The sequence below is a fragment of the Centruroides vittatus genome, unplaced genomic scaffold, assembly GCF_030686945.1.
Source record: "Centruroides vittatus isolate TY-2023 unplaced genomic scaffold, ASM3068694v2 contig_680, whole genome shotgun sequence".
Taxonomy (NCBI): Eukaryota; Metazoa; Arthropoda; class Arachnida; order Scorpiones; family Buthidae; genus Centruroides; species Centruroides vittatus.
In genome coordinates, this window is record NW_027122427.1 from 2,367,812 (window position 1) to 2,391,744 (window position 23,933).

A 23,933-nucleotide genomic window follows, 5' to 3' on the forward strand; every position below is an offset into this window, starting at 1 on the left:
TGGCTATTTTGAATGCTCTTTCAACAAATAATCCATTTTATGATTAAATTTTACAATTGGGACCCTTCTTTTGCCTTTAAAGCTCATATTTTAGAATTATAGATTCCTCCATCTCCATACTGTCGATAGTGCGGGCGCCGCCATCTTTCTTTCATCGTCGTTCCTAAATGCCTACAAACAGCAGCGCATTCCCGTAGTAGCGGCGACGCGGAACAACCTCTATTAAGAACGCACCCTGTGGGTGCGTGTTTGTTTTTGACTGTTGCAAAAACATTGCACAAACTTTGTGTTTGTGCAAAAACGTGGGTGCGTTAGGATGCGTTCATGCAATATTTTTACTGTTCAGACAGCTATATCTTGATGATAGCTGTCTGAATAGTCAAAAACATTTGAAAAATAGAGAATATTGCTGGTAAAAGTTTATTTTGGATCATTTTTATACAGTTACTAGCTGACCCGGCCACGCGTTGTTGTGGCTCAAAATGTATCTTTTATAAATGTGTAACACTTCCCCGTGGGGGGAATTTCAAAAAATCCCTTAGGTAGTCAAGATGGCGGCTCGTCTCTGATTCCAGCAAGGAAACAGTGGGACGCACGTTCTAACCTAACCTATTGTAATACAGTAGAGCATTGATTATTCGACTTAATTGGGGACTGGAGTTGGTCGGATAACTGAAAAGTATGAAAAAATACATTATTAGTATAGTGTATTAGGCCTGGTTTAAATACTAGCTTCCCTTTCATGGTCGAGCCAGTGTTGCCAGCTAAAACATGCAAAAATTTAACAAAAATAATATTAAAGTAGCCAAGACATAACCAAATATTGTAGTGCCACATCACTAGCGGACATTTGAATTTGCCGACTAGAACGCAGTCGGTTAACCGATAAGTTGGTTAATTGGGGGTCGGATAATCGATGCTCTACTGTAATTTGGTTGCTAATAATTATGGTAATTTATTAGAATAGGTTAGGTTAGAACGTGCATCCCACTGTTTCCTTCAGGGCCGGATTTACCAATCCAGGGGCCCTGGGCACAAATTCGGTGGGGTCCCCCTTTAAGAGTAGGCAAATTTGATGATTTAGAAAATTTACACAAAATACTGTACTTTCAATTAGATTTGAACTAGGAAGTTGTAAATTTCATTTAAAAATAAGGTTATTGTAAACATACATATATTTTATTGTGTAAAACTAATTATTTTAATTTAACTGAAAAATACCTATGTGAAATTTTTTCCCGAAATTTTCCGATGTTTCCTAGGTTTTTTCCCGGGTTTGGTTTTCTCTGCCTGTTCCCTCTGATGCACACTAGGCTGTCGCGGTAATAGAAAAAAAATTATGTTTAAACATAATTTTTTTTCTATTACCGCGAAAAAAAATTATGTTTAAACATAATTTTTTTTTAGTTTTGTGGGGCCCCTATTTTGTGGGGGCCCTGGGCACAGGACCCAAATGCCCTTATGTAAATCCGGCTCTGGTTTCCTTGCTGGAATCAGAGACAAGCCGCCATCTTGGCTACCTAAGGTAATATTAACCTTAATTAGCAATTAAAATTTATAATTTTCAATTTTTAATAGGCCTTGTGGCAGGTCCCCCCCACAATGTACCGGTATATATGTATATTATTTTTTTTCTTATCTTATTTAGTAAGATCTTTTTTATCTTAACTTATTTAGTAAGTTAGTGATTTATACATCTATCCAACTAACCCTATCGTTTCCCACTGTTTAATCCTTTCAACCGCAAAATATTTACTTTCTGGAGAGTTTTTGGCTAGGAGGGACATTGACCTATGACCTCAAAAATCGTCATGGTGTAGGAGGACAATTTTTGGGGTCATACTTAGTCAAATGAGCGAAGGGAGAGGCACATGACGATGAAGGGGAAGGAACCCAAAGAAGAAGATCTACACAGTTAAAATGCAGGAGAGTAGTGCTTTAAATTGGTGATAAATAGAGGAGAGTTTGTGAGTGGATTTTTCATCTCATCGAAGGATATCCACGTGGTGAAGTTGGATTTTCTTCATTAACTGTGGTAGACATCTTAAGTGCCCAACTCGCAGAACAAAGAAAAGGGATCCCCTACTAACATAATTTTTTCCTTTTCCTTCTCTAATCTAAGTAATATTAGTGTTAGTTTAATGTAAGCTATAGCGTTTTAATTAGTAATATAAGATGATTGAAACGGATTGTACGTACATGTGCTGGCTTTGGGATTCACAATTGTCGGGAGATTGATGAGCATTGTTAAGGAAGGGTAATAGACTGTTCAAAATTGTAAATTAAAGTAAAAGTAAATAAATAGATTTTGTTATCGTATAGCTAAATGAGAGGTAGTTCAATGCATATCATTTATAACACGTGGTCTTCAATAACCTGTATCACCACAGTCTTAATAATCTGTATTTAATACCTGTTTATATATTTTCTTGTGTCATTTTCATGGCCCGTGACAATATATTATTTTTAAATAATATTTAATGTATATCAGTATATATACATGCGTAAAACAATATATTTGATTTTAAATACTATTTTAAGTACATTGAGTTGCTTAAAATCTATTTAGAAATTTAAAATGTTACTATTTGTTACACTAATGATTTTATCATCATTTATATCCATATAATATTTTATTTTTAGTTATAAAAGCATTTAATGGACAATTTTCTGGAAATTCTAAACATGAAGAAAAACCTCTGCAGTCATCACCATTTTACCAAACTTCCGTCAGTGCAGTACCATCTCATTATATTAATATTGGGTCATTATATAATGAATGGAATGCAGCTAGGTTGCACTTTAATATGACTCATCCAGAATTTGCAGCCTGCTTACTACATTTACTGTAAGTTTTTATTTATTTATTTTAAATAGGAATTTTATTTTAACAATAATTAATGTATTGATGTATTAAATAATTTAAATGCTAAATTCCTATATGTTGTCTACAGAATTTTGAATTTCAATTTTATGTACAGATATTCCTCATATAACACAGTAGATACTTTCCAAAAAATTGCCGTGTTATGCAAATCCATGCTATACAAAACAAAGGACTAATGCAAACTGTAGAGTTACGTTCCAGATGTTAAAAGTATACTATTCTTTTCTGTCACTAAGAGAAATATGCTTATTAAAGCAATCAATATTTTATTTCCAATCAATAATTAACTAACAAGCACAATTAAACATACTGTTAATATTAATTTTAGTTAAACAAGGGAGTTATTTTTTGAACATATTGTCATCTTCTGAGCATTTTTGTTGATCTTGATCAGAAATATCAACAATGTCTTCATTTTTTATTTTTATCTTAATTTTTTATGGATGACAAAATAAAAATATGTTGTTAATTGATAATTTGTTCTAGCAGATCATGTTTGTTCAGTTGAGTACCAAGCAATTTTTTTCCAGAATTTGTGCTTGAATACTGAATTGTTCCAGTTGAGAGCAGTTTGAATACCAAGATACTGCTGATACTCCAGTTTTTTTAACCATAGGTGCTTACCTATGATTAAAAAAACTTTAATAACACTTACTTAAAAATGTTTAAATAATGTTTATTAAATACGAAGATTAATCTATAAAAACAAAACACAATGAAAGTCTTAAAGGTTAAAATCTGAAAGCAATGACAATGACACCTGGTTGATAGGAAAGCTAGGACAAGGAAGAAAAAATTCTACTATCAGTTAGTCTCTTGATAATTAGCACTGTGTTAATGCCGAACTCAGTGCTAATTATCAAGAGACTATATAACAGGCATGGGCAAATGCGGCTCTTGCTGAAAGTGTTAATTTCTGTTTTTTATTATTATTTTTACAAGTTTATTTTTATAATTTTGTGAAAATATGTTTATTAAAAAAATTCAATATTTGCTTTATATTATATTTATATTATATAATACAATCCGCGCGCCTTACCATACTATCCGCCACGACAGTACAGAACTGCGGCTCCCATGCATTTTGCAAAACCTACAATTCGGCTCCCACTGAACTCTTGCTTGCCCACCTTTGCTATATAACTTTGGCGTGAGTTTTTATTTATCTATTTCTACTATCAGTTTTTATTAAACCTGATGAAAGACACAAAAAAAATTGAAAATTTCAATGTTCTAAAATCTGTGGGCAAATTTGAGACAACATGTATGCTTACATGAATAAAAAAAATATTGAATAATTAAGTTTACACTTAAAAATTGTGAAATTTTTATGGAGGATTTCCAAAACCATGTTAGAGTAAAACCAGAAGTTGTGTTGACTCCAATTTTCAAACCATGTTGTAGAAGTACCATGTTGTACGAAGGATAACCGCATACAGTAAACATTATGCAAGATAATACAAGATAATTTAACAGAAGATTCTGCTAAGTTTTAATTTTAGAAATTAAAAAAATATATATTATTTACAATTTGTAATCTATATAGTAGAATATGATGACAAACATATTATGTAAAACATAATAACTATATTAGAAATTCTAAGTTTTAAACTTGTCTAAATTTTTCAGTTAGAAAATTCTTATTGTTACATGTTTTCTAAATGGAAACAGATCCATTAAAAATCATATTGTAATATAGTTATTCACACAAAAATTGTAATATTTTTTTATTGCATATATTCGAATTTTAACACTTACTACACATTTAGGTTTAAAGAAACTGTAGTGCCAAGGCACTATATTATTATTATTGTTGTTATTATTATTGTTATTATTTTTTTTTCGCGTTTTTTATAATTACATATGTCGTGTCGGGTCTTTGTTTTTGTTATTTACTTATTTTTGTGAAATTCTGTTTGCGTATCGACATCGGGTTTTGGTCGGATGTTACCGGTCGTGAACGTGATTGGCCAGTGGCCTAGACCACGGGCCTTACGTCATGCCTAATGACAGGTGGTATAAAAGGACAAGAACTTTGGTAGCCATGGTCTTTTTCTCGTCTGATTCTGCTTACGAGGGTTCGACGGCCAATACATAGAAGAATTCCGAACATCAAGAAAAGGGACTATCTGTGAGGGATCAGGAAGGATCGGCAGAATCCAATTGCATCTGAGGCAAGAGTGTTTTATATTACTAAGTGAGGAGGAATAAGTGTTAACGAAGTAATAAGGAAGTGATTTAAGAACTTATTTTCGATGTCACATGCTGCATTTAATGTATATAGTAACATATGTATATTCTGTATATTCTTAGTTTGTAAGATGGTTTTCGTTTCGTGTCTTCAAATATTCCTTTGTATATATATATAATTATAACGTTTGTCTATAATTAAATGTTTAGTTTGAATCTCGAGTATTTTGTAAAGTCCTTATTTAGTGTTCTGATTATATTTACCCTCAAAGATCTTGCAGCAGACTCGTGTCTACTGGCGTTGTTACAAAACATTCTTACGTTCACTTAACAAAGAGTTTGTAATGTTCTTGTTTTTACCTATTATGTAATCATAAAGTATTTGAATGAAAAGTTATTAATTAGCACATTTATCTTCATTGGTAATACTAAAGTGACCAACCGTCCTCCTTTTGTAAGTTCTGTCCTCCCTCAAAAAGTGTCCTCCTAAATGTCCTCCTTTTGTAAGTTCTATCCTCCCTCGAAAAGTGTCCTCCTAAATGTCCTCCTTTTTGATATTTGAAGACTAATCTGTAAATCTCCATATTTGATTGATGCCGAGCCGATCCGTTGCATATGATGTGATGTGTTTGTATTTGACGTGACGGTTCATCAAGGCTCGGTACAGTGCAGCAAAATGCGATTATGAAACGCATGTGCTCGGCACAGGAGACCTTGAGAGAGTGCGCTGCATGCAAGTAGCTTTGTTTACTTTTTACCAAAACACAACACGGCACTTACGCATGCACGGAGGCTACCGAGGTGGGGCGTTGGGGGCAGTCCGCCCCGGGTGTTACCCCTGAACGGGTGACACCCGGTGCGTGTAGGGGTGACACCCGACTGTGAAAAAATAAGTTGCAAAATAAACCTTGACAATGCGCTTTAACATTAAGTCATGGAAAGTTCGACCGAGTCAACAACGCATAACTAAAAAAAAAAGTCAACGGATTCACACTAGTCAATATAAACCTATGTGATGATATTGCTTATTCGATATAGCGTTCAAGTTTGCTCGAGTGTGGGCATATTACAATTCAATAATCCAATACTGTTTTATAAAACAGTTAAGAAGGGTGACACCCATGGTATGACTTGGGATGACACCACAATATCCGCCCTGGGTGTCATCCATGCTAGCTATGCCACTGCGCATGCAGTAGAGATTATTATAGTGTATTATTATTGCAATGAATAAAATGTTTCTTTTATTTACAATATTTTTTCCTTCAATTTATGTGTCCTCCTTTTCATTATAAAAAAGTTGGTCACCTTAGTAATACTAACATGATGTTAGTATTACTAAGGTGAGGTAAGGTGTTAACATTACCTTGGTCACTAGACGACGTAATCGTTAAAGTTTCGCAATTCTCAATATACCTACCAACAGCAGTGAGGGCCAGACAGATATCTGTCCAGCCTTTGGATCTACTGGTAAAGAATATAGGATGATTGGTAGTATTTAGCGAAATACGTCAGCCTCGTCCATAAAATCATTCAGTACGGTGGTTTTCTTTCCCACGGCGGTCTTCTTCTTCATGAAACCAAGTTGGGGATTTAGCATTTGCATCCCCTGCTATGATATATTTGTCACTGCTTAAGGCAGTGGTTTCCAACCTTTTTGTACCTGCGCCCCCCTTAAAAAAATTGTTGCGCCCCCTTAATTTTTCTAACAATCTAATTTCATAAATACTCAACTGATATTATAATTTATTTAATGGGCTACAAAATAATATACAATATTATGTAAAAATATACATAAAAAATAATTATTTATTATAAGAAATAATAATTTTAAATGTACTAAAAATAATGTACTATTATAACAGTTATGAAATTTACCTCAATATTAATTTAGAAGTTACCAAAGCGAAGTGTTTCATTCTATATATCAACGTGGTTATCGCAAGCACTACTAACGAACTAATTCTGTTCATAGACAACAGAAAAAAAACAGATGCTTCTGTTTACTGAAGTTTGGCGCGAGTAAGCACGAGAATACCCGGGATGTTCCGAGTGCTTGTCTTTTGTTTCCTCGCCCCGCCGGTGCTCGGCTCCAAACGCGAAAGCGAGATGTTTTCGTTCCAGCAAGAGTATGGATGGATGTTTTAGCATTTGTACCCGAAAAATTCGCGGCGAGGATTGTGGATTACGTATACCTATTTTGCTGATCCATTTTTTTGACACCTATTCGACTTTTTTGGTTTGTATTCGAAAATGATATTTTGGAAACAGCTGCATGCCCCCCTTGCAACAGTCTCGTGGCCCCCTAGGGGGGCGCGCCCCACAGGTTGGAAACCACTGGCTTAAGGAGTGGCCTACCTTACTGAATAGGCTGGATGGCCGAGTGGTCAAGGTGGCAGCCTACTGCTCTTGGGGACCCGGGATCAAATCCGAACGGGTCGAATAATCCCCAGGAATTTTTCGGGGGTGGTCCATTCAGATATGTTGGGCCCCGTCCCTCACCACCTGGTCGCCCCATTGTTGGCCTGACCGAACCCATAATGGGCCTACTAAAAGAGGCCCTCTTAGTGCCCACAGGGCGGAAAGAGTTTTAAAAAAAAAAACTTACTGAGTTCCTCAATGCATTCTGCATCAGACTCAAAAGGAGAGAAATAAATACATATGATGTAATTAATAGCATCAGAATTAATGGCTACCGTAGTAATGCAGTCAGAGCTCAACTCTGGGATTATAGCCACATCAATATCGGTGTTTCTGATAATAACACCACATTTGGGCCTTTGATTTCTGTTTCTCTTATTCAAAATTTGCCACTTGCCAAAGCAGGTGATAGTATTATTTACCATGTACGACTCCTGGATGAGAATAATATCCACATTCAGGTCATTTGCTGTTTTCATCACGAGGGATGAAGACGCTTTACTCTTCTGGTTATTTATTTGTAGAATTTGTAGTGTATTGGTCGTAATAGCCATGATGAAGGGGCAGCAGAACCAAGGGAATAATTATTCATATAGAGTTTGCTTTACTATGAGCCTCTTGTAGTACTGCAGTATTGGGCACAGTGTAGAAAAAGCATTATGTGCTGCTCCGTACTTTCTTCCCTCTGGTTGATTTTTATTGGCTTTAGTGCAGTTAGTGCACTGCAGCCCGTTGTTCCAATTCGGGCAGTCTTTGTACTTATGTCTCTTCGTGCAGTGACTGCATCGCTCCTGTGAGTCGCATCAGCTGCCTTGTGACCATACCCAGTGCACTTGTAGCATTTTAAAACAGGTATATAATCATCCACTATTAGTGTGCCCCACTCATAGGATATCTTTTGAATATTGATTAAAGTATTCCGTACTGCTGGCGATACACTGACTTATGACATGTCTACAATCATCCCTTTTTGAGTCAATGGCACTAGTGATCTTCGCTTCCTTACAAAAACTCTCCAGTGAGAATTTCTCATTAATTCTGATGTTTTGCTCGTATAGTTTTGTTAGAAATTTGTTCTTGTCTTCATCTTTAGGGATATTTAGCACTATAACCCTTGGGTGATGGAGGTAAACTGGAGGAGACGATAATCCATTATTGGCAGGAGATAATAATCTGTTATTGGCAGGAGATCATATTCAGTATTCCTATACAGACACAGGGTTCTATATCCATGGTTAAACAAGCGACGACTGCTTCCTTCAGACGTTAATTACAATATTAAAATTGGTAACACACAGCTGGGTGGTCGAGGGATCACGGGAAAGTGTCATTTTTACCATCGAGAAAATGTTAATCTAGATATTCTCAGGTAGTAGATGACAACAATTATCAAGTAGGTATGATGGAATCGATGACCGATTTTTGTTAAAGTTTGGATTCTCACACTTTTATGATATGTGCATCATAATAATGAATAATTTTAGTGTTTTTTACTAAATGGATAAAGAACTTTTACACTGGTAAAACAGTTTTATTATAAAATTTAACTATTAGAACCATTAAGTTTAGTATATTTTTCATTATATTCTGTATTGTCTACAGTTTTTATATGACAGTTTTTTAATTTTTCAATCAGAATTATATTGAAGAAAAATATATAATTAATCTGTAACTGGAGACATGCTATTTCTGAGACCATTAGATATTTTAAAATTTTTAATTTTAATATTTTGTAGATAGCACTGTAGGAGTTTATGAAGCTGTCAATTATTTGTCATGCAAATTCATACAGATAAAAGTTAACCGTGTTGTTATTTTTCATTTTTTATTTTGTGGTGGTTTCATAGACCACATGCTCTGTTAGTATTGTTATAATTGATGAAACAAGTACTCCATTCAATGAATGTAATGGCTGGAACATCCATTAGTATATGCTACAGTGGTAAGGAATTTGAAGATAAGTTAATGCAGTGTTATAATGACATATCTAAAGAAGAGAGTGATGTGGATGACTCTGATAGTAACTATAATTTGTTTTGTTTCTTTTCATATTCTGTTATTTTATGTTTTACACTGCATGTTCCATGTATTATGTGGATAACAAAAAATTTCACTTACGTAAACCTTTAACCGGCATGTAAAATTAAAAACTTTTAAAAAACAAAGATTTTCTGAACACCTTTCATGTTCTTCATTAGGTAAACTATGGCACTTTCAATGGCCTGGCAGGCCTTATTGCAAAATGAATTCTAAGGACTTTATTTAATTTGACGAAAAACTATGGGGACATGTAACTTTAAATTTAAGGATATTACAACATGTAAAAATGTGCATGCATATGGGAGGAATACAGACAATTTCAAACATCTGTGAACACGACACGTATAATGCATGTGCAGTGGACACTGGACAGATGAACGTTCAGCATTCGATTTTGTTTAAAAGTTTCATAACGGTGTTCCAAAATAAAGAATCCAGCTAGTTTACCTGATGAAGAACACGGAAGGTGTTCAGAAAACGTTTGTTTTTTAGAAGTTTTTAATTTTACATGCCAGTTAAAGGTTTACGTAAGTGAAATTTTTTGTTATACACACCCCGGTGTGAGTGTAGTATACCATGTATTCTATCACAGTGTGAAAAATGGTTGAATACTAACTACAATTTATTATTTAGAGCTAACAAAATCATGGAAGATATTTAAAATTAAATCCTGTTTAATTTAAAATATGATAACAACAATAACAATCTTAAAGACCATTGCCGCCATTTTAAAGACTGTGCATCTCCAATTGTGCTCAGAAACTCTCTCTCCAGTTATGGGTTAAATCTTTCAGTACTGTTTTCTGTACTGCTTATCAGGAAATCAGAAAAAAGTGTGCAATTCTTATTAAACAAAATATCACTTTTATTGAAAATTCAAATGTTACTGATATATTTAATAGAGAACTCTAGTATTCTGTGTCATTAATTTCAGTCTTATACGCAGCAAGAAATGTGTTGCAGAAGTTTAACATAGGCATTCTGCCTATAACAGTAGTTTCCTATGAAAGGGCAGGAAATTACACACTTCTTAAAAACTAAATAGCTGATATCCAATAGCTTGTCTAACTGTACAGCAATGAAGTAATGTCAAGGCTTCAGCCCACAAAATGATATGATGTAATACTTTATGACAATACCTGACTGTATACAGTACAATAAGCACAGAACTTGTTGCAAGATTTTATTGAGAGAGGTTGAAACATCTACATATAGTCCAAAATTGGATCCAACAATTTGCATCTCTTTGTGTTGAAGGAATACTTGTTAGAGCATCATTACATGAGCAATGAAGGTAAATGTACTGCCAAACAGTGTTTAAAACAGGAGAGACATTCTTTCTAAATATCAAGAATTATCGAATAAATATAAAATTTATGTAAATTAATTTTTATAAGTATGTTGATCAGTTAATTATTTAAGTAATTAATATCTCTCAATAAATTATTATGTGACTATATTATTATTATTTTGATTCATAACTGATGAATAAAATTAACTTTTTTTTTAGAATTAAGCACAAAATTGCTATAGAGTACTTATCACACAGGAACACTTTTCTCATGGAAAAAGTAGACTTTATTATTATTTTTTTTACAAAAGGAAAGTCGCAATTTGAGAAAGCTACAGTCATCATCAACACACCCCACCTGGAACATCTCAGGTGGCTAGAAACCATAGCCATCTACAACACCAGCCACGTGGCCACGTGCATCAACCGGAAGGAGGAGCTGAGTCTATCTCTGGCCTGGCAATCCCTGTTGAATGCCGACCTGCAGCTACCTTCTCCAATGCACAACCACACATGTCAGGCAAGACCTACTTTGCCAGAATGACATCTGATCCCACCGAATAACATACACTCCGTCTAGAGAAATTCCTTAACCAGTTGACCTGAAGAACAACGTGAGTGTTCAAAAACGTTCTTCAACCGCAATATACAATATATGTGCATTACGCACCTGTTACAGATTTCAGAGAGTATAGAAATTTCTATCTTCTATATATATTTTTAATATGTAAATACTGTTAGTCAATTTTTAATAAAAAATTGTTTAATAAACTGTGTGAAAAGTGCAATTGTTCCCTATTGCCAAAAGGTGATAATACAACAATATTGAGACAGTATAAAATGAAATAACAACAAATTTATTGAGATAACATAAATCACAATAAAAGGGATTCGGATACCAACTCTAGGGCATTCTTCCAGCTCTGCCCAAGGACAAAAGGGTCCAGCATGTGGACCTGTGCGACAAAATGGTTTTCATGTTTACAATAATATATATAAAAAAGGGGCACAATATTTATTACAAAAATTTACCTTTGAAAACAAACTTAAAATTAACTTAAAAATAACTTATGCCTACAGATGTGGAATGGAAAATTAAGATGGAATAGAATAGAGAAAGACAAGGGTACTCAGTCTTTTCCTTTCTCTATTCTCTTCAGAACCTTTTGTTTCTGAGATGACTATTTATTACTTTTTATTGAATTAAATAACTTTACACGTGGACTTCACGAGTAAACGACATGGCTGACTTGCATGCGGGTTGTTTTCATTAAAAAAAAAGTTAACTCTGCTGCTACGCGACAGAGGGAGCCTTGTCATATTTTTTCTTTTTATTACAACACTTCCTCCAAAAGAAAAAATAAGGCTTGCTTAATGATTACATGGTTACAATCTTCGTAAACCAATCTTTTCTCTTAGCAGTTCAAATCGGACACGTTCAAGCGGCTTCGTCAACAGATCGGCCAATTGGTTCTTTCCGTCGATGTGCTCCAATTTGAGTTCACCATTTAAAAATCTTTCACGTACATAAAAGTGTCGAACCTCGATATGTTTGGACCGTTGATGAAATTCCGGATTCTTTGCTAGCTTTATAGCACTTGCGTTGTCAATATATAGCGTTGGAGGCTGCTTTGGAATTTCAATCAATTCAGACAATAAACGTTGCAGCCAGATTAATTCTTTTGCTCCTTCACTTGCTGAGATAATCTCTGCTTCAGTTGTGGAAGTTGCCACTACTTTTTGTAATTGGCTAGTCCATGATATAGCTCCATTCGAGAATTTCGCGATAATTCCAGTTGTTGAACGTCTTGTCTTCTTGTCACCAGCGAAATCTGAATCACTGTAGACTTTCAGTTCTTCTTCTTTATTATAAATGATGCCCCAGTTCATAGTACCTTTCAAGTACCGAAATATACGCTTTACCTGATTCCAATTTTGAATAGTTGGTTTCTCTGTAGCTCGAGCAGCTTTATTCACTGCAAAGGCGATATCTGGACGAGACGCAGTTGCAAGATACATGAGACAGCCCACTGCCTCGCGATAGGGTATATCAGATGACACTGCCTCGTCGAGATCACTTTCTTCACAGCCAACAGGGGTTGAGACTGCATTTGATTCAGCCATTTGGAATCTTTCTAATATTCTTTTTGTGTAATTTTCTTGACTTACTGTAATTGATCCATTTTCATATTGTTTTATTTTCATCCCAAGAAAATTGTCGAGAGACCCTGTCGTCATATTAAATTCTTGTTGCAGAGCTCTCAAAAAATCAGCGATCTCTTTCTTGTCACTGCCGACAATAAGACCATCATCTACATAAATTGCGATATACAGTTGCCTTTTATTCTGGTTTCGATAAAAAAGACAAGGATCTGCAGTACTGTTTTGAAAACTTGCTTTCTTCATAAATCCGATAAATCGTTTATTCCAGCAACGTGGTGCCTGCTTCAGCCCATACAGACTTTTTTTCAGGAGACATACTCGACCGGTACCATCATCGAAACCCTCTGGTTGTTCCAAATACACTTTCTCTTCAAGTATGCCATTGAGGAAAGCTGTCTTTACGTCAAACTGTTCCAATTGCATATTCTTTGCAGCTGCTACTGCTAACAAGGTTCGAATGGTGTCATAACGTGCGACAGGACTAAATGTTTCCTCGTAGTCAATTCCTGGTTTTTGGGCATAACCTTTTGCAACCAACCGAGCTTTGAAGCGAGTGCTTCCATCACTTTTAGTTTTCTTGCGCAGAACCCAACGATTTTTCACAACCTGTGCATCCTTCGGACGTTCGACTAACCTCCATGTGTCGTTTTGTTTTAGAGATTCCATTTCTTCGTGAATGGCATGCATCCATAGTTCTCTCTCGTTCGATTGCAATACTTCAGAAAATGAGTTTGGGTCTTTGTATTCCCCAGCAACAACTCCTGCTATCATTAAAAATTCATTGCTTTCCATCCAGGATGGTTTACCTCGCTGTCTCTTGCTTCTCCAGTTTTCTTTGTCAGAAGTTTCATTATTTTGCTTCGATAAAAGTTCCGTTGATTCCTCTCTTTTATCACATTCACTTTGATTTTTGCTTCCTCCAGAAGAAGACGTCGTGACGAATTCTTCAGTTTTGATTTGATTTTCTCCGTTTCGGCATGTGACCTCCTCCGGTTCCTTCACCTCAGACAACGGAGTGCACCGACCCGATGTCGGCTGCTGCTCTCGAGGAAAGTCAAATTCCACAGTATCACTTTGCCGATTGCAGACGACTTCTGGTTTGAATTTCACATCGTGACTCATAATCACTTTTCTTTGAGAAGGAATCCAGACTCGAAATCCATCCTTATCGTTAACATACCCAACCAACTGTCCGAAAATAGCTTTATTGTCAAACTTCGATCGAAAATTCTTGTTTACATGTACGTAGCATCCAGTGCCGAAGATTCTCAGATGATCAAGTCTTCCTACTTGTCTACCATACCATAATTCATAAGGAGCTTTGTTCTGAACTGAAGATTTTCCAGTACGATTCAAAAGATATACGGCAGTGTTGCATGCTTCTGCCCACAATCCTTTCGGTAATTTGCTTGGATTCAACATAGAACGTGCTGTTTCCACAATGGTACGATTTTCGCGTTCAGCTGCACCATTTTGCTCAGGTGTATAAGGTGGAGGAATCCATTGTTCTATCCCTCTGTTTGCGAGCAATTCAGCAACTCTTTTGTTGACAAACTCCGTACCTCCATCACATCTGAATTGTTTGACAACATGTCCATTTGTTCTAGCTTCATTTAAAAATTGCTCAAGCACATCACATACTTCGCTTTTCTGTTTCAAAAAGAAAATTCGTCGAAACTTGCTGAAGTCATCCTTGAAACATACGTAGTAACGTGCTCCTCCTAAAGATTCGGTGGACATTGGTCCGTTCACATCTGCATGGATCAATTCGCCAGTAACTGTTGGACGATTCATTCTTTGCTTAAATCGTAGTCTATGCATTTTTCCCAAAGCACATCCATCACAGAATTCTTCTTTGCAACCTTCCACGTTGATGTTCATTTGCTTCAAAACATCTTTTACATGCTGTTTATTTTGATGACCAAACCTTTCATGGTACACCTGTAGAGTATCAGACGCTGTCACAAAATTCACCCGAATGTTTTTATATGGTTTTACAACGCGTATATCGAGCATGTACAGACCATTTTTCATGTAACCAGTCATGACAGTGTTCTTACCAATTTCGTCTCGAATTTTAACACTTCTCTCATCGATTACTATCCTGTAGCCGTTCGATGCTGCTGCTCTGACAGAAAACAAGTGGACACTTGCATCAGGGACGTACAAAACATTTTTCATTTCAGCATTATACCAGATATTGTTTCGTCGAACTTGAATCCTTATTGTTCCTTGGCCATGTGCATACATACTCACATTTTGCTTTCCAAGTGAGATTACTTCAGGAACAACAAATTCTCTATATGAGACGAAGTATTGTTTGTTTGGGGTAATATGCTTGGTTGCGCCACTATCACAATACCATTTATTTGCATCAATGTAGTTTCCAACCGACGCGCCCATGACATGTGAAATGAATACATTGACACTTCGTTGCTTATTACTCCCGACACCTGTCTTTTTCTGCGGACAATCTGCTGCCCAATGACCCAATTGTTTGCACTTGTTACATGGAAATTTTTGTTTTGCCCGTTCCACTGACATTTTTGTTTTTCCAGAATTCTGCTTCTTTTTATACTCGCCAGAAGCGACAAACGCATTTGTTTCGGTTGTGCCTTGATCACGCAGTTCAATCGTGCACAGTTTTTCAATGAGTAAATTCAAACTTTGATTTTTTGACGGAATCGTGTCCCAAAGGTCTTTGAAATTATCATAGTCTTTTCCCAATGTAGATAAAATTCGGCCGTTTAATATTCTTTCAGACAAAGTATTTTCTTCGTGTTTCGTTAATTCGTCGTTTAAATCAACAAATAACTTTTGCAATTTGGCAACATGCGTGCTAATGTCCTCCTTCTCATCCCGTTTAACTCGAAAGAAGGCTTCAATTAACATGTTCAAACGTTGCGTACTGCTGCGCTCAAATCGCGCACGTAATTTATCCCAAATTTCTTTCGAATCGTTGCACGTCAACACGAGCTCAGCAACTGGTTTACTTAGCGTACTTGCTATTAAACTTGCCGCCCTCGCGTCGTCTTTCTGCCACTCAGCGTATGCTGCCTTTTGTTCATTCGTCGGTTCTGTTGGTAACTCAACGCGTACACGTTTTCCGTTAATAATATCTTCTAATCCGTATGAACGCAACACCATAGAAACGTGCCATTTCCATTTTGCCCAATCTTCAGGCCCTTCGAGCTTATCTATGTTTACCTTGTAATCCCCGCTGGCAGCCATTTTCCTTCTATTCGTTCTCGTTCGCACGTATTCAACCAAGTATAACTTCAGAGGCGCTCCACAGTGATCTCTTTCATTCAAAACTGTACTTTTCTTATTTTCACGTGGACTGGACGTGGACTGGGCCCATAACCTATTACTTTTTATTGAATTAAATAACTTTACACGTGGACTTCACGAGTAAACGACATGGCTGACTTGCATGCAGGTTGTTTTCATTAAAAAAAAAGTTAACTCTGCTGCTACACGACAGAGGGAGCCTTGTCATATTTTTTCTTTTTATTACAACACTATTTTAGTTGATTCTTGGTAGGATTTCATTCTTCCTTTTGGGGATATTATCATATATCTTATTCTGGGGCCTCGCATTTACTCTCCTGATGGGATGGTTCAGAATGTCAATTAACAACCAAGTGAAGTAGAAATAAAGGGCAGGAGAAAGTTCTAGAAACAGGAAATGGTAAGAATCAAGGACAGAAACAACAACAATTTAGAATGTTCTATAATAATGTAAAATTATGGCGTACTGCCACAACTGTTTGTTAAACACTAATTTGTTTGCATTAATGTTTCTGATTACATTAATCATTTTATGTGAATTTCTTTGCTTTCTAATGTTTTGTTTTTTGTCAATAATTTACTTTTTAAATTTCTTAACTTCTTTTTAAAATACAAAAGCTTAAATATTTTAAATTAACAATACTTCTTTAATTATTTAATTAAAAAAGTTAATTTGAGGAACAGTATTTTCTTTTTAATTAATAAGTTGTCAAAATAATATGTCAATTATTTAAAAGTTATATTATTTTAAGTAATATTAAAATTTTTCTTGCAGAAAAAGTACCATACCATTATTGCCAATAGCAATGCAGTCATCAGTTCCCTTTATAAGAAATATTCAAGATTGGATATCATCAGCAGAGGGTATATTTGTGTAGATAATTTTGTTGTCTAGATATTTCTTGTTATAGTTAGTTTAGTTTACTATGAATTAATATAAATGCTGTATATAAAAGTACAAGCATAAAGAAATTTACAAAATAATGCTTTAAAAGTATTAGAGAAAAATAAATATACAGTTTGACTGTATTTAAGACATGCTCATAATACTTATAATATATTGGAAAAATAGTTTGGAATAATTTTTCATTATTATTGGTAAAGAAATTTTTCAAAAATTGCTTTGCTGGTTTCTAGGCCTATACATTTAATAAAAAATAAAACAAAAATTAAATAATAATAGTTTCAAAAAATTACTTATGAGAAGATAAGAAATTTTGATACTCATGGATGAAATACTAGTTAATTCATGTAGAATAAACCAATAAGTATATGATCATATTTTTAAATATATGATTTGTAGATATGATTATTTTGCTTGTTGTGATCTCTTTAATGATTTGGAATGAGTTAGAATATATACATACACTAAGAAAGTCATTGTTAATACAAGGTCTGATAAAAAAAATATCCAATTTTTTTTTGTTTGTAAGTACTTCCAAGCTGGGGAGGAGACTATGTCATCATGTGACCTTGGACTCTACTATTTATGTATGAACTTTGGCAAGTCTTTCCTACTCTGCAATCACTGTCATGCAGCAGTGGCGTAGCGTGGGTGTCAGCTGCCCAGGGCAGAGGAAAATTTCATAGCTCCCTTATTTAGGAATCTCACTTCAAAAGACTAAAATATACAGTAATTCTAAAGAACTTTTCGGCAAAGAACAATCATTATTATTGTGTATTGTGTATTTATTGTGAAATTTTGCCGCCCCCACTACGTTGCACCACTGTCATGTAGCCATTGTTAGTTGCATGTGTATACTGTTATTGTCATATTAGTGATTTGGTAAAACATGACAGATCCTAATTTTATGAAGATTATAACCAGAGATTAGATCTGGATTTGCAAGTATGACCCTGAGACAAAGGCACAATTATCCCAGTGGAAAAATGCCATGGTCTCCACACCAAAGAAGGCACAATACAATCATGAATCAATGTGAAAGTCATGTTGACCATTTTTTTCAACCACCATGACATAGTTTATCATAAGTCCCTCATGAAAAAACTGTGACAAAGAAGCTACATGACTGTTTTATGTCACCTTTGAGATGCAGTTAGGTGCAAGAGACCATAGCTCTGGCAGTCTGGTAACTGATTCATTTATCATGACAATGCTCCAGCCCACAGATTATGTCTCATTCATCCATTCCATGTAAAACAGGATATTGCACAGGTTCATCAGCTTTCTATACTCCCCAGATATGGCTTTGGCTGTCTTTTGGCTCTTTCCCAAAATCAATATGACACTCAAAGGAAAGAAATTTCAGGATGCAGTGACAATCTCCATCAGACATGATGACATGTCTGATGGAGATCCTAATAAATGACTTTGAACAATGCTGTGAGATATGAAAGGGTTTTTTTGTTAGTTCATTAAGGCAAACATCAAAGAAAAAGAAACACATGCAGTAGATATTAAAAACTCAATTTGTAAAGTACTAATCGAATCCGAATAACTAAAGTACTATTGCAAGACGATCGCTAACTTACCGACCGTCGACCCAACGGGTACTTTACACGGGTTCGCGTAAAAAAAAGTTATGCCAGGCCTGGACTTTTGCGGGCTCCAGAAATTATAACTATAATTAGTCAACCATTACTAAAGACAAAATCAAGTTTTAATATGAACTAATAAGACTATAGAAATTAGTAATTCCCAAAACAATTTATTTTATAAAGGACACTTATTTCAAACCGACAAACAAGATAACTTATCAATTACTATCTAAAACTAGTCCCCTTCCGACAAAAATCAAAATTCAACTTATAACTATGTACAATTCAAACTTAGAATCTATGACTATGCGTCACCTCAGCTATAAGAATCTTCTATCCAATTCCTCCGAGTTGAAAAAACTTTCTTATCCTTTTGTTTCAATCTGGAAATCACCTGCTCGAACCTCGCTTTCGACTTCCTAGGTAGCACACCTCGCTCTCAATCAATTGGAAGCTCACCTCGCTCTCTTGTCAGAACTTGCTCATTTTATAGTTGTGAGGTGACATTACAATCGTTCTGAAACCACTTCCTCATTTACATACTTAGATGCTAACAATGGTTTACATTTTTACCTGGTCAGCATATTTCGACAATCGACTAACGACTTTTACATTACTTTCACTTAATTACTTTTTACACAATTGAGATGTCTATTTTTAAGTTGTTTAGTAACTCCTGATTCTAAGTGTGTGTGTGTGGGGACTCCCCCTTTTTATCAAGTCGGAACGTCCGTATGAACTTCCGATTAAGGGCGTGCAATGGCATGTTAGTTTTTTTTTTTCTATGGCGCTTCGTCGGTTTGGTGAGTTGGTTCTTTAAATCTTTGTTTGTTCCAGAGGGTGAGTGGGGAACTTTCGCCCTAACTAAACATAAGCCCCAAAATAAAAATATACATAACGAAAACAAAAAATAGAAAATAAAAATACAGCTCAGACTCAGTTCCTTACAAATTTATTTTTGTGTTATAACTATGTAGAGGTTAAGTAAGGGATGCCAACTTGAGGATGGTTAATGTTGTAATCCAAATGAAGAGACGACTGATTGGTAACACTACAATTATTTTATTCACGACACACATACAGAGTGAAGAATGGAGAAGAAAGAAAGAGAGCTTCAGAGAGCCCGCCAATTGTTTTTATATAGAGCTCGTGCACCCTCTGGTGGCTCGAGCCTTACAATCCTTAACACCACCCCTCAATTTCAAAAGGTTTACATTATGAAATTGCATTAGTTACGCATTACACAATCTGATGTTTTAAATATACCCAGATGTTTTCTAAGACAAATGAATCTCTTCGAACACAAAACAGTCATGAACATGGATAATCAAAGTGCCATTAGCATGATTGAAAGCTATGAAAATAGCAAAAGGTCAAAACATATCAATATAAGAGCACACTTCATTAAAGAATGCTCTTATGTTGTCACTCTTATGTTGAAATAAAGTGTATGTGTGTTGAATATTGTATTGTTGTTCAAGTAATAACAAAGTAAAAAGGTTATCAAATTTATTTAAAATAGTCCTAATTGCTCTTTATTATTAAATGCTTTCTAATAAACAACCCCATTGCAAGCTAAAAAAAGTTATAGATACAGCATAAAGGGCAACTGTTTAAATCACATACTCTGATGGATTATCAAATGCATGGAGGATGTTGTATAATTAGAATTTCAATCCCTAAAGGTGATTGACTGTCTTTAAGAATATGTTGTGGCTGTCAACCATATTATTTGCATATTTTATATTTTTTATATGTAATATAAGTTAGTTTTAGCAATTCCTTTGTTTCTTTGTCTTATCTATCCTCTAAAACTTTCCCCACCACTCCTTTTTACCCTTTGGGCAGGATTACTAGCATAGCACTCCCTAGCATAAGCACTTTGGATTGTAAAATGTCCTTGGAACCTTGGAATGAGTCATCTCTTACAGATGGAAAAAAAAAGTTGTTTTTTTCTTCTGTATTCGTTTTAATTTATAATATATTATTATGCTCCCGCACATGCAAACTTCTTATCACAACAAACATTTTAAAATTTATCTTGTTGTTCGATTTTGTGTTCTACCAGTAGAACCTGAGGATAACTTTATTAAGGTTGAAAATGTTCGTTTTCAATAAATGTTTTTGTTCTTTTAACTGGATTATGGTTTTGAAGTGTTCTTATATTGCATACATCCAGTTTAGGATAGTATTTATAAATTATTAAATTTGAAAGTGCTTGAAATGGCTTTTTATGTATTTATTTAATAGTTTGTTAACTCCATTAAAACATTTTAATGTTTTTATATGTATAATTAAGCCTATACATAATACACTTTAGATTATTTTTGTAAAAAGAGAGGATTTAACATATTTTCAGTAAGTAGTACATCTGGAATTTTATTTTAAAATATTAAAAAGATTTTTAAATGAAAATTTATTTAGAATTTTTTCTAAACTATCCAGAAATTGTTCAGGGAAATACAATTAATCATCTAGGTATTATTATAATAAATACTTTAAAAATTAATTATAAAATAAAATTGATTTTTGAATTTTTAGTTTTCATTTTTATCAACATTATTTTTTTTAGAATCTGATGGACAAAAAACATCTGAAGAACTGAATAATACAGATTTTAAACCTAATTCTCAAACCAAGTTAGTACTTATTTTAATTATTTGTACTTTATTTAAAAGTTTAATTTATTATAACATTTGTTAATAATTTATACTACTATTAGTTTTTAAATTGTGATGTTCGCAGTATTTCATAAAAAGATCAAATTTAGAATAAATTTTAATACAGTTTAATCTGATTATAACGTTATTGGATGTAATGACAACCCCAATATAACATCAAATTTTTATTGGTCCCACAATTTTACTATACTAGATAACGTTAAAAAACCCACTTGTAATGACATAAAACCCTGTTTTAACATAATATTTGAAGCACTCCCAAATTTACAAAATTAGATTACAAATTTTATTTAACAAAGAAAATACTGTGCTCAGTCCTAGGGTCAGAGTCCACTTCCTAGAACCGACTGTGGGTGGTACTCAAACCGCCTGACTTCAGTGGGGTGACATTTAAACAAATTACTTTAGTTAATATTCTATTATTTTTAATATAACATATATCAAATAGTTTATAAAGAAATAATTGAATTATTTTTAATTGGCATACATTAGTTTAACCTTTTGTTGCCTTTTGATTCAACATTATTCTAAAATCTGGAAGTCCCATTATTATTGAAACCAGTGGCATAGCGAGGGGGGGCAAGGGTGCCCCCCTCGCTATCATGCACCTTGTGCCACTCGCAGAGAGGTGCCCAAATGGTCTCCAAGACAAACTATATGTGTTTCTGAAGGGGGGGCACTAATAAAGTGTCATGCCCCAGGCGCCAGTTATGTTCACTACGCCACTGCTTAAGTCAAATAGAAATTTTTATAAAAGTAGTAATTTTAGAAATTTTTAATTACATCGATGTAAACTTAGACATAATAATGTAAATAAAGTTGATTGAAACATGTAGCTTGCATTTTTATACATACAATAATAAATTATCATCATCATACCAAATACAGTATACTGTATTAGCATTAGTCAGTTGTTTGCGGAGTACTCCCATTGGAGTAACCGGTTTTCGTTAAACTGTTGCGGAGTACTCCAGTTCGAGTAAGTGTCAATTTTTTTTCGTAATTAACTAGTTGGTGGCAATATAAGCACTGATTGGCTTTTATCTACATAGACTAAGTCTGTTTCGATGAATAAGATATTTGTTACCACCCCGTATTTTTAAATTTAGGCACAAAACTCCTCCATTCCATGTTAAGTCTATGGGAGACCCTTCTTTCGTTCATTTGACAATAAAATCCTAGTTAGCATGCCCATTGGGCTCTAATTGGTATATTATAGCTAAATGACTATCCTTTAACCAATAAGCATCGACTTGGGATTGTGGGGTGGAAACTTTCTTGGAAAAAGTTATATCAACTTAGAGCTACATTGTCAGCTACAAACGTAAACAAACAATTATAAATCATTATTCTTATCTACTTTTAGCTTGAATTTAATAAATTTTTATGTATATTTATCCTATTTAACAAATAAGCATGTTTTTTAAACCATTCAGCCATAAATCTTTCAAAAAACAAAGTACTTCCGTTTATCGTGGTACTTCCCTAACACATAAGAAATACATGTATAGTTGTTAATATAATAAAGTAATAATTGCTTATTATAGTCTGCTACTAGTACAATAGTGTAAATAACGTATAAATAGAATCAAATACACATCATCAATAATAAAAGTGTATTAACCTAGATTTAGAAAGGCCACCACCCCCACGCCGATCAGCATTATAATCTATAGGCCGTATTATTTCTCTATGTTGATTTAGAAAGCTGCAGTTTTTTTATTTGACAGAAAATAGACATATCTAAGTAATGTATATAACAAATTAATGGAATATTTATAAAAAAACGATTTTTTTAAATATTTTAAAATCTTAAATTTTATTAATTTTTTTAAACATACATAATATTTTGAAGTTAACAGTCGTAAAGTGTAATATGCACGTGATAGAAAACCGGAAACAGATTATATCTACTACAATTTTTAAGCGAGATATCGCAAATTGAAAAACTACTTTAAAAACCACAAATCGTGTATGCAACAGCGGTGTTGTTTCAGATTATCGGGTGTACAGCTGACAGTTAAGAAATAATTTTACAGTAATACATACAATGTTAAATTAGAATGGATTTTATAATAGATTTTTAAACACACTTGGGTACTTTTTATGGGACTGAAATTATGACCCTGCAGATAACGACACTCGGTTATAATGTCAAAAAATTGCCGGTCCCATGAATGATGTTATAATCAGGTTAAACTGTAGTTTATTTAACATTATTGTAATTATCTTTTTATTTGTTGCAGTAATTTTTATATACATTCATTAACAAAAAATGTTGCTCATTCAAATAGTATGCCAGGTTTTTGGAGAAATTCATTTGATAGTTGCAGAAATTCATTGTGTTTTAAGCAAGTATATATAAATATGCATAGAATATACTAAGGCAAAATCTACTTCTAATTTGTTAACATTTAATTGAAGCATTACATATACATTTTACACAACATTTTGAAGCTTATTTAATGCA

General features: G+C 34.2%; 1 protein-coding gene across 1 annotated transcript in view; it reads left to right on the plus strand.

The window, feature by feature from the left end:
- Positions 1–23,933, plus strand: part of LOC136980169 (uncharacterized) — a 72,772-nt gene that overhangs the window by 37,065 nt on the left and 11,774 nt on the right. Inside the window, exons 2-4 of the mRNA XM_067276220.1 lie at positions 2,644–2,848; positions 17,059–17,147; positions 21,355–21,421. Coding sequence (XP_067132321.1) covers positions 2,644–2,848; positions 17,059–17,147; positions 21,355–21,421 — 361 coding nt within the window. The remainder of the gene's footprint in view (positions 1–2,643; positions 2,849–17,058; positions 17,148–21,354; positions 21,422–23,933) is intronic.